Source organism: Excalfactoria chinensis, chromosome 28 (assembly GCF_039878825.1).
Source record: "Excalfactoria chinensis isolate bCotChi1 chromosome 28, bCotChi1.hap2, whole genome shotgun sequence".
NCBI lineage: Eukaryota > Metazoa > Chordata > Aves > Galliformes > Phasianidae > Excalfactoria > Excalfactoria chinensis.
In genome coordinates, this window is record NC_092852.1 from 844,757 (window position 1) to 855,614 (window position 10,858).

A 10,858-nucleotide genomic window follows, 5' to 3' on the forward strand; every position below is an offset into this window, starting at 1 on the left:
CGGTACCGCCCAGCCCCGCCCCGGTACCGCCTCCTTCCCCCCCCCCCCTTCATCCCCAATGGGCGCTCCCCGGGACGAGCACAGACGGACACAACGCGGAGCCTTTAATGATGCGGGGGGGGGGCGCTCAGCCCCGGAACCTCGACGTCCCCTCTGCCCCGCTCCGAGCCCCCCCCGGTCCCCTGGGACCCCCACAGCCCACCGCCCCGCTTCAAGGCCCCCCATCACCCCATGCCCTGCACCCTGGGCTCCTGCCGTTCAGGTGTCACCTCCCTGTGCCCCCCACACTCTGCCCCCCAACCCCAACCCCCCCTCAAAGCCCTGGTACAGCTGCCAGCGCCTCCAGCACCGCCTCCAAGTGCTGGGGGTGCACGTAAGCCACCAGCCCCCCCCGGTTGGCCCAACGTTCTGCCCCCACCGCCCCCTCAGCCGGTTGGTTGTAGGTCAGCTGGGGGGGCGTCCCCGTGTCCCCCTCCCTCCTCGCCCTCAGGGCATCCCCCAGGGCCACCACACCCCCCCCCATTGCACACAGGATGGCGTGGGGGGCGCAGGAGTCCCATACGAAGGTGCTCCCCCCGGACAGGACGTAGGAATCCGCGTGTCCCAGGATGACGCACAGCATCTTGTAACCGGCTCCAGCAGCGAAACGGAGCTGACCCCCACAGAGCGAGTCCAGGACATCCCGCACCCCCGGAGCCTCCGCCCGGCTCAGCACCACGCGGGGGGGGTGTTGAGGAGGTGCGGGGGGGCTCAGAGAGGAGAGGAGGATGCCCTGGTAGGCGATACCCCAGTGGTAGCAGCCCTGCCACCTGCGGGTGGGGATACAGCCATGCGGCTCTGCCAGGATGGGGACACCGAGGGGGGACCCCTCGTCTTGTGTCCCCCCCCCGCCTCCTTCCACGTACCCGCGTGTCTCGGGGTGGCGGCGGTGGAAAGGCTCGTTGATGACCCCCAGCACGGGGCGGCCGCTGCTGCGCTCGTAGGCACCGATGAGCACCAGCGCCGAGCTCAGCCCCGACGGCGCGATGCCATCCTGGGGGACAACGTCCTCCCGGCCCACGATGTACTCGTTGGTGGAATCTGCGCACACAGCAGCGCCGGCACGTCACCTCACAGCCGGGGAGGGGGGTCCCAGCCCACCTCGGTGCCCCCTCACCGATGGGGTCGATCCAGACGGCCACCTCCCCGGGGGCGATGCTGACGTTGACTCCGTCCAGCTCCCCGTCTCCGACCGTCACCTCCCGGTGCGCCGCGGCCGCCAGCAGCTCCGCCGCGTCCCGTTGGTGGTGCAGCACGGAGCCCAGCAGCGCTGCCGTCTCACCCACGGTGCCGCACACCCGCACCGCCACCGTGTCCCCTGACCGGCACGGAGCTGTCACCGCCGTCCCCGAGGATGGGCAGCTCCGTGCCCACCCGCCCCGACCCCCCCCTCCAGCTCACCGTTAGCGTTGGTGAACTCGTTGGACTCCTCGCCGCCGATGTGGCCGCGCAGCTCAGGGAACTGCAGGGACGGCAGCGCTCAGCAGCGCTCCCACGTCCCCAAATACGGGGACCCCCACATTTACCCCCTCCTTATCCATCCCCCTCCCCCAGCCCTGCCCAGCCCTCACCTTGGCACCCAGGTCGTGCCGGATGACCTCCTGGATGAGAACATCTGCCAGAGTCTTGAAGTCGTGGGAGAAGCGCTGGTTCCGATCCGACCCGGTTTTCTCTGCTACCAACAGTCGGAAGAGCGGCTCCGCGTCCCGGCACAGCCGTGCGATCTCAGCTGCCTTCTCTGAGGCGCTCAGAACGGCCTTCAGCAGCGCGGCCATGGCTGGGGATACCGCTCAGTACGACCCCACGAGACCCCGGCCCCTCATTGCAGGGTTGTGTGGGATTGAGGGCTGCCTGGCCCCATAGTGCGTCCCGGGGAGGGGGTAAGAGGGTCGGGGGCTGCAAGTGGCAGGGATGGCCCAGATGTGGGGATGGGGACAGTTCAGATGTGGGGACAGGGATGGCAAAGGTGTGGGGACAGGAATGGTCCAGATGTGGAGAAAGGGATGGTCCAGATGTGGGTACAGAGGCAGCGCAGACATTGGGACAGGGATGGCCTAAGTATGGGAATGGGGTCGGTTCATATGTGGGGTGGCCAAAATGTGAGGAGAGGGATGGCCCAGATGTGGGGACAGAGATGGGGTCAGGAATAGGGCTGGAAATACGAGTTGGGGGTGGGAATGGGGATGCGAATGAGGGTATGGCCGTGAATGGGAGGAGGGATGGGGCTGGGGACAAGGAAAGGGACGTGAATGGGGACGTGGCCGTGGATGGGGACGTGGGCAGGGATGTGGATGGGGAGAGGGACACGAGTTGGGGCGTAGCTTTAGATAACAGGGACAAGGATGCGGTAACAGGGATGAGGACACGCGTGGGGACAGCGCTGCGGGTGGGGACACAAACGGGGACACGCTGATGGACGAGGACGGTGCTGGGGACGTGGACAGGAACGCGAGCAGGGACAGAAATGGGGACGTGGCCACGGACGTGGCTGGGGACGTGGCTGGGGGCTTTTCCCCTCCCACCACATCCACGCTGCCCCACGGCCTCGGGCAGAGCGCGGCCCCCCCCCATCCCACCCAACGACCCTCGGGATCCCCGCTGTGGGGGCACCGGGACCCCCCCCCGACTCCCTCGGACCCCTCCGCCCCCTCCCCTCCCCCCCCTCCATCCCCGGGGCCGCCCTTGTGGGGATCACCCCCCTCTCCCCCCCCGGTCCCATGGGCTCCGTCCCACCGCCGTTACCGGGCGCGGGGCCGCTCACACCTTCTCGGGGGGGGGCTGGGGGGGGGGCTCCGCTCGGCGGCGCAGCGGGTCGGGGCGGAGCCACCGGATACGTCACGGCGGAGCTTTAACCCCCGCCGCCCCGCGCCGCTCCCGGAGCCGGACGGGTCCGCTGCCTTCAACCCCCCCCCCGCCGCCCCCTCCGCCACTCCCCCCCCCTCCCGGTGTTTTACCTCCCGCTGCTCTTCCGCTCCAACCGGACGATGGCGTCACGCGTGACGTCACCACCGCGGGGAAACCCCCGGGGCCGCCTCCCGGTTCGGTAATAACGGAATTCCCCGGGACGCCCCCCGGAAGGACGCGGTTCCCCCCCGGGGCCGCGCGGTGGCACTGTGAGCTCAGCGCTGAGAACCGCTCCGGTCTCACCGGTGTCGAACGGGATCGCTCCGGTGCGGCTCCTCCGCGCCCTCTGCTGGGTTCCGCCCGCACCGCTCCGGGACCGACCCCGGGGCCGGGACCGAACCCCGGTGCGCTGCAGCGCGGGGGGCGGCGAGAGGGGGAACGGATCTCCCACCCCGTTCTCTCTCCATGGTTCTGATGGGGGCGGCACCGGCACCGGCACCGGACCCCCCCCCCCCTCAACCCCCCACCCCCCACTCCGAGGGGTCCCGCTGGCACCGGGCGGGGAGGAACCAACCGGGACCCGCCGCCCCGCACCGCCGGTGCCGTCTCGAGGTGGGACGCGGCACCGGGAGCGGGACCGGGGGGGGGGGGGGGGTTATAAGGGGGGGGGGCGGCTGAGGACACAGAGCGGGCGGGGCTGCCCCGGGGCTGCTCCCAACTCCCGCACGTGGGTACGGCGGGGCCGGGCGGGGCCGGGCCGGGCTGGGCGGCACCGTGCGCGGTGCGGGCGGTGTGCGGGGCCGTGCCCGGTGCGCGGAGGGCCGGCGGCGGCGGCTCGCTGGTGCCAAGCCCCTGCCAGAACCTCTTTTGTGCGCCCGCAGCCAATCAAGGCCGCTGACGACACACTTCACTTGGGATATAAAACCCCGGGGCCGCCGCCGACGCTTTTTCCCCCCCCCCCCCCATCCCCGGCCCCTCTCCGCCCGCCCCGCTCCGCGCCCCGCAGCCTCCACCGCCGCTCCCCGCTCCGTTCCCCGCGCGCCGCCGGGGTGGGGGCCGGCGGGGGAAGGCCCCCGGGATGGCCCCGGTGCTGCTGTGGCTGTTGGCTTTGGTGGCGGGGGGCCCGGCGGGCGCTCAGCCCCCCCTCCCCGCCGCTTCGGAGCCAGCGTGCCCCGTGTGCGTGTGGCGGAGGCACAGCAAAGAGCTGCGGCTGGAGAGCATCAAGTCGCAGATCCTCAGCAAGCTGCGGCTGAAGGAAGCGCCCAACATCACCCGCGAGGTGGTGAAGCAGCTGCTGCCCAAAGCGCCGCCGCTGCAGCAGATCCTCGACCTGCACGACTTCCAGGGGGACTCGCTGCAGCACGACGAGTACCTGGAGGAGGACGAGTACCACGCCACCACCGAGACCGTCATCAGCATGGCCCAGGAAAGTCAGTGCCGCCTTTGTTCCGGACGCAAAGTTCGCCTCCTCCCTCCCCCGAGCCCCTCCCGGTCCCCGGCTCCGGTGGCCGCGGTCGCAACTTTCCCTTCTCGGGGCTCCCCCGGTTCCCCCCGCCCTCCCCCGGTTCCCTCCGCTGTTCCCCCCCCACCCCCCGACCTCCCCGACCTCCCGTTCCTCCGCGTTTCCTCCCGGTCCCCCGCGGTCGCGCACGGTGACTCGCGGGGCAGCCCCGAACGCAGCTTCGGGCATAGACCCACAGCCTCCGGCCCACCGGGACCGGCACCGGGGCTGGGTTCGGACCGGGACCGGGCAGCTTCACGCTAAGCCCGCGGGGGACGCGCTGCTCTGCGCCGTGGAGAGATGTGGGGACGGGGGATGCGGGGACTCGGAGACATCGTAGGAACGTGGGGACTTGGGGACCCGGAAACACCGGGACCCAGAGATCCAGGGACACCGGGATACGGGTATATGGGGACGGGACGGTGCAGCCAGCGGCTGGTTCAGGGCACCAGCACCGGGACCGGGGACTGGGAACAGCCACAGGGCACTGGAGCTCTGCTCTGGTGCTGAGACTGAGTTCTGGGTGCTGGGAATGGACACCGGGTCCTGTGAGGTGGCACAGGGTTCTGGATGGGCACCGGGAGCAGCTGTAGGGCACTGGGAGCAGACACCGGCTGCTGGGACCAAACAGTGCCACCAGCGGGTCATGAGATCGGGCAGCGGGGGCTGGCAGCAGGTCCCGGGACTCAACACTGAGACCAGCACTTGGAACTGGGAAGCAGAACTGGGGCCCGGCGGTGGCTACTGGGAGCTGTCACAGGGCTCTGGGAACGGGCAGTGGGCGCTGGGAGCTGGTTGTGCTGTGGGACTGGGAACTGCAGCACGTCCCAGGAGCCAGCAGTGGCACCAGCACCGGGTACCGGGGCAGTACATGGGACATGGGACGTGGCACTGGGACCCAATGCTTGGTACTGGGCCGTGGCGCTGGGACCCAATGTGTAGTACTGGGAGCAGTGCTGGTGCAGGATGATGTGGTCCCTCCTTGGGGACACCCCCTGTGCCCGCTGTCCCCATTGGCAGCAGTGACACGGTGACATCCCAGCCCTGCAGGGCACTGCCTGCCAGCAGGGTGACAGTAGGGCGTGCTGATGGCACTGAAGGGTCCCCATGGTGCCCTGGGGACAGGACAGGATGCTAAAAGTGGGGGGGGGGCTCTGCATCACCATGACATTGCTCCGTGTGTCCCCGTGTCTGTGTGTCCATCCACGGGGCTGCAGGTCGGGGCTCAGGGCAATGGGATGCAATGAGAGGCGCCGAGGGGTCCCAGCTCCTCTCCACCTGCTCCTGTACGGCTGATACCACCTGGGACCCCCAAACCAACCCCCCCCCCAAAAGCAGCACCATCCCATCCCGGGGGTGGGGTGTGAAGGCCGAGCGGAAGGGCTGGAAGTGTGAGGAGCTGCCCCTCCTTCCCTCCCCCCCCTCCCTGACGAATTTCCTTCCCGGGCATTAATAGACTTCGGGTGGCTTTGAAATTTTATTACCCATAAAATTGACGACACGCTGAGGTTTTCCTCCCCGCTCCTCATTCACACTCACTGCTCCCCCCCCCCCAACCCAACACCCCCCCTTTACCAACCCTTCCTCCCCCATTCCCACCTCGGGGGCCCCCAAAATAAGTGCTGGAGCTCTGAGCCCCCCCCCCCCTGCTGTGCAGAGGGGTCCCCATCCCGCAGCCGGATGCGCCGCAGGGGCTGCCCTGCTCAGCCTGCTGCCCCCCCCCCCCCATTCAACTCTAACCCCCCCCCCCCCTCCGGGTCCTCAGTGCAGCTCCGTTATTATTATGATTTTTGTTTCCCCTCCCCACGGCAATTGTGCGGGTTTTTATGGTTCCTGAACAGAAGGAGGGAAAAGGGCTTTATAGGAGGCAGAGCCATAAAGCTCTCGGGTTCCCCTCACTGCCCCCCCCCCCCCCTCGACTCCATCCCGGGTTTAATCCAAAGCCTCTACACACCCCCCCCCCCATTTTTTTTTAACCCGGGAAGGTTAATTGGGTCCTAAAACCATTTATGGGCTACCCCTGACCCCCGCGACCTTTGGGGTGGAGGTGGTTTAATGAGGGGTGCCGGGGGGGGGGGGGGTACAGGAGGGGGCTCAGTGGAGGTTGGAGGACGTGGTGTGTGTGTGTGAGGGGGGGGGGGGGGTCCGTGGCACCGCTGGGCTCAAGGTCAGTGGGGATTGTGGGGTGTGGGATGGGGGACGTGGAGGTCACGGGGTGCCCTGCAGCAGGGAGAGGGTTAATGGGACGGAGCGGGGAGCCCCGAATCCAACAGGGCGCCTCCAGGATGGGAACAAAGCGGGGTTTGGGGGGGGGTCGGGGGGGGGTAGATCCTCAGCTGTGACCGATGTCCCGGTAACCTTTATCCCCCGTTGCCACAGCGACGGGCCGAGCATCCTGGCACCGCCGAGCCCCGTGCCAGGAGCAGCGCCGTGTGGCAGAGCCGGCACAGCGCCCCATATGGGTTCCGTGCGGTCCGGCAATGCCCCTCACCTGGACACAGCTCCGTCCTCAGTGGCAGCCCCACAAACACATCGGGGCGGCACCGAGGGGACCCTGAGCCCGTTGGGGTGATGAGTTTTGGGGGTGGCACAGCGTGGCAAAGGGAGGGCACGGGGTTGATGGGATGGGATGGGGGTGGGAACGAGATTGGGGTCGGTCCCAGCGGAGCGTGGGTTTAATAGGGGGCTTGTGCACAGCAAATTGCTGGGAGGGGTCTGGGCGGCCCCCTCCAGCCGCTGTCACTTTGGTTTATGTGTGGCTCGGTGTGTGTGGGGGGGGGGAGCACGCAGGACACATGGTGGATGGATGGACGGATGGATGGACAGACAGACGGATGGATGGATGGATGGATGGATGGATGGATGGACGGACGGACGGACAGATGGGTGGATGGATGGATGGATGGATGGATGGATGGATGGATGGATGGATGGATGGATGGATGGATGGATGGATGGATGGCATTCCCGGGGCTGCGGTCGGTGTCGTGACCCCGATGTGTTCGGGGAGGGCCCCGTGTGCAGCAAATGGCCCCGTGCTGCAGCTGGGTGCTATTAAACCTGACCGGTGCGTGGCAGGGGGAGGGGGGGGGGGGGGGGCTCGCGGGGATGATGGGGGGGTTGTGGAGGAGGTTGGAGGGGGGGGGGGACATTCCCGGCTCAATTTGACACAGATGTGTGTGAGCTCAAGGAGCTGCACGGGGCCAGGTGCTGCCGTGGGGCTGGGGGATGGTGGGAGCATCCTTGGGGTGTAGAGGAGCAGGGGGTACCCTCAGATGGGGGGGGGGCACTCAGGACGGCCTCCCCAGTGTGTCACCCCGGGGTGAAGTGGCCTCACCTTCAGCTCCAGGGTGACAGCACTGCGTTCAAGGGGAGCTCAGCGCTCTGCTCCCTTCCCAGCTCTCTGCTGTGTGCTGTCTGAGGGAGGGGGCACGCAGTGGGGCTGGGGGTCTCCATGCAGGGGATGCTTTTGGCCAGGGACGCTGCAGGTCTCCACCTCCAGGGTTGTTCCCTGTTTCTGGTTGGAGATGCTGCAGTTCTCCATGCAGGGGATGCTGTGGGTCTCCAGCTGAGGATGCTGTGGGTTTCCGACTGGGAAATGCAGTGGGTCTCTGGTTGGGAACGCTGTGGGTCTCCACCCAAGGGATGCTGTGGGTCCTCAGCTGCAGGAGGGTGAGGGCTGCCCCATCCCAACCACGGGCTCTGCAGGTGCTCTGGGCCCGCTGCAGCCCTGCAGGGGATCATGAATCCGTGGTGACACGGGGTCAGGGGGCAGCACCCGGACCTTATTGTGGACGGAGGGGCGATGACCCCCAGGGCGGCCTCTGCCCCGACCTTCACCTCCTAACGACCGAGGAGGAGCTGAATGCAAGAGATGGGGGGCACAAGGTGGGGAGGGGTGTGTGTGTGTGTGTGTTCCTGGTGGGGTGCAGCTCCTGACTCATCCTTCCTCCCGCAGCCGACCCGGTGGTGCAGATCGAGGGCAACCCCCACTGCTGCTTCTTCAACTTCAGCCCCAAGATCATGTTCACCAAAGTGGTGAAGGCTCAGCTGTGGGTTTACCTGCGCCCGGTGCAACACACCTCCACCGTCTACCTGCAGATCCTCCGCCTGAAGCCCGTGACGGAGGAAGGCAGCCGTCACATCCGCATCCGCTCGCTCAAAATCGACCTCAACTCCCGCATCGGGCACTGGCAGAGCATCGACTTCAAGCACGTCTTGCAGAACTGGTTCAAACAACCTCAGAACAATTGGGGCATCGAGATCAACGCCTTCGACCCCAACGGCAACGATTTGGCCGTCACTTCGTTGGGACCCGGAGCTGAAGGGCTGGTGGGTGCATGGAGGGGGGATGTGGGTGGGGAGGGCAGCTCTATAGGGCTGGGGATGGGGGTAGCGCTGTGGGGCTGGTGATAGAGCCATGGAGGTGATGGGAGCTCCGTAGGGCTGGTTCTGAATCCAGAGGATTGGTCCTGGATCCGTGGGGATGGTTCTGGATCCATAGAGAGATGATTCTAGATCCATAGAATTGGTTCTGGATCCATGGGGGTGGTTCTGGATCCATAGAGAGATGATTCTAGATCAGTAGGATTGACCCTTGCTCCATAGGGGCAGTTCTAGATCCATGAGGATGATTCTGGATCCACTGTGAGATGGTTCTGGATCTGTAAGATTGGTTCTGGCTCCGTGGGAATGGTTCTGGATCCATAGAGAGATGGTCTGGGGTCCACAGGGATGGTTCTGGATCCACAGATGACAGCTCCTTGGAAGAGCTTACCCCATTACTGCAGCCATGTGAGGGGTCTGTAGGGTTGCTCAAACCTCTATGGGATCAGTGGTGACCTCATGGGGTCCTGGCTCCATGGGGACAGTGACAGTATCGCAGGGACAAGTCCAGCACTGGGGGGCTCAGTGGGATCCAGGCAACAGGAGCAGTGGGGTCCAGAGCCATGGGGACACTGGGGGTCATGGAGGGCCATGGGGGACCATAGAAGGCCATGGGGTCCATGGAAGGCCAAAGGGGACCATGGAAGACCATGGGAAGCCATAGGGGGCCAAGAAAGGTGATGGAGCACCATGAGGAGCTGTGGAAAGTCATGGGGAGCCATAGGGGGCCATGGAAGACCATAAGGGGCCATGGGAAGCCATAGGGGGGCATGAGGGGTCATGAAAGGTCATGGAGCACCACAAGAGGCCATGGAAAGCCATGGGGAGCCATAGAGAGTCATGGAGGACAATGGGGAGCCATAGGGGGCCATGGAGGATGATGAGGAGCCATGGAAGGCCATAGGAGGCTATAGAGGACCGTGAGGGGCCATCAAAGGCCATAGGGAGCCATAGGAGGCCATGGGGGGCCATGGAGGACCACAAGGGGACATGGAAGGCCATTGGGGGGCCATGGAAGGCCATGAAAGGCCATGGGGGGCCATGGAGGACCACAAGGGGGCATGGAAGGCCATTGGGGGGCCATGGAAGGCCATGAAAGGCCATGGGGAGACACAGGGGGCCATGGAGGACCATGAGGAGCCATCGAAGGCCATGAGGGGCCATGGGGGGCCATAGAGGACCATGGAAGGCCATGGGGAACCATGGAAGGCCATGGAAGGCCATGGGGAGCCATGGAGGGCAGGAGCCACGGGTCTATGGGTGCGATGCTGATGCTGCTCTCTTCCCCCCCCTCTTTTTAGCACCCCTTCATGGAGCTGCGGGTGCTGGAGAACAACAAACGCTCTCGGAGGAACCTGGGCTTGGATTGCGACGAACATTCGACCGAGTCCCGTTGCTGCCGTTACCCTCTGACCGTCGACTTCGAAGCCTTCGGATGGGACTGGATCATCGCCCCCAAGAGGTACAAAGCCAACTACTGCTCGGGGCAATGCGAATATATGTTCATGCAGAAATACCCTCACACTCATCTGGTTCAACAAGCCAACCCACGCGGCTCAGCCGGGCCGTGCTGTACGCCCACCAAGATGTCCCCCATCAATATGCTCTACTTCAACGACAAGCAGCAGATCATCTACGGCAAGATCCCGGGCATGGTGGTGGATCGCTGCGGCTGCTCATAGAGCCCAAGGACGGATTCTTCCTCTGCTTTTTGGTTGTTGTTTCGTCTCCTTTTTGATTTTTTTTTCCCTTTTATTATTATTAATTTTTTTTTGCCTATTTTATTTTATATATATATGATTTTTTTTTTTAATTATTATTTTTTTTTTTCTAAATAACCTGGAAAAAGACGGTAAAGAACCGGCGTGGAAATAACGATGGATGTAAAGAAGGAAAAAAGAAATAGGAAAAATAACCCACAAAGAAACACAACAAAAAAGAAACAAGAAGAAAAAAGAGAGAGAAAAAATCCCTGCCCCCCCCCCCCCCCCAAACCCTCCAACCCCCCCCCCCAACCTTCGACATGCATTGTGCAATAAGCAGACGGACGGAGAAGGGAGCAGCGCCGAACCAACCCAACCGACACCG

The 10,858-nt window shown here is 65.1% G+C and overlaps 2 protein-coding genes across 3 annotated transcripts; one reads left to right on the plus strand and one right to left on the minus strand.

Annotated features, from left to right (window-relative positions):
• Positions 1-313: 313 nt before the first annotated feature.
• INPP1 (inositol polyphosphate-1-phosphatase) lies at positions 314-3,224 on the minus strand. Of its 2 annotated transcripts, none has more exons than XM_072358087.1 (6): positions 2,994-3,224; positions 1,611-1,816; positions 1,441-1,501; positions 1,157-1,357; positions 906-1,080; positions 314-809 (listed from the first exon to the last, which is right to left on the minus strand). In XM_072358087.1, the coding sequence occupies exons 2-6, from the start codon at positions 1,812-1,814 to the stop codon at positions 314-316; spliced, it is 1,137 nt and encodes a 378-aa protein (XP_072214188.1). In that variant the 5' UTR covers positions 1,815-1,816; positions 2,994-3,224. The 2 variants fall into 2 exon arrangements, with proteins under 2 accessions (XP_072214188.1, XP_072214187.1); XM_072358086.1 differs by lacking the exon at positions 2,994-3,224 and adding an exon at positions 2,782-2,925.
• Positions 3,225-3,858: 634 nt separating this feature from the next.
• On the plus strand, positions 3,859-10,670 carry GDF11 (growth differentiation factor 11). Its single transcript, XM_072358090.1, has 3 exons — positions 3,859-4,313; positions 8,343-8,716; positions 10,072-10,670. Exons 1-3 carry the CDS (start codon positions 3,962-3,964, stop codon positions 10,450-10,452), a joined length of 1,107 nt encoding a protein of 368 aa, XP_072214191.1. The 5' UTR covers positions 3,859-3,961; the 3' UTR covers positions 10,453-10,670.
• The last annotated feature ends 188 nt before the right edge of the window (positions 10,671-10,858 follow it).

Bases quoted from the DNA above. Each gene is read 5' to 3' on its own strand.
- INPP1 (XM_072358087.1), bottom strand. From the start codon at position 1,814: ATGGCCGCGCTGCTGAAGGCCGTTCTGAGCGCCTCAGAGAAGGCAGCT. The intron at 1,502-1,610 runs GTGAGGGCTGGG...CCGTCCCTGCAG, and splicing joins GGCACGACCTGGGTGCCAAG to TTCCCTGAGCTGCGCGGCCA. The intron at 810-905 runs GTACGTGGAAGG...CCCCACCCGCAG, and splicing joins CGCCACCCCGAGACACGCGG to GTGGCAGGGCTGCTACCACT.
- GDF11 (XM_072358090.1), top strand. From the start codon at position 3,962: ATGGCCCCGGTGCTGCTGTGGCTGTTGGCTTTGGTGGCGGGGGGCCCG. The intron at 4,314-8,342 runs GTCAGTGCCGCC...TTCCTCCCGCAG, and splicing joins CATCAGCATGGCCCAGGAAA to CCGACCCGGTGGTGCAGATC. The intron at 8,717-10,071 runs GTGGGTGCATGG...CCCTCTTTTTAG, and splicing joins GACCCGGAGCTGAAGGGCTG to CACCCCTTCATGGAGCTGCG.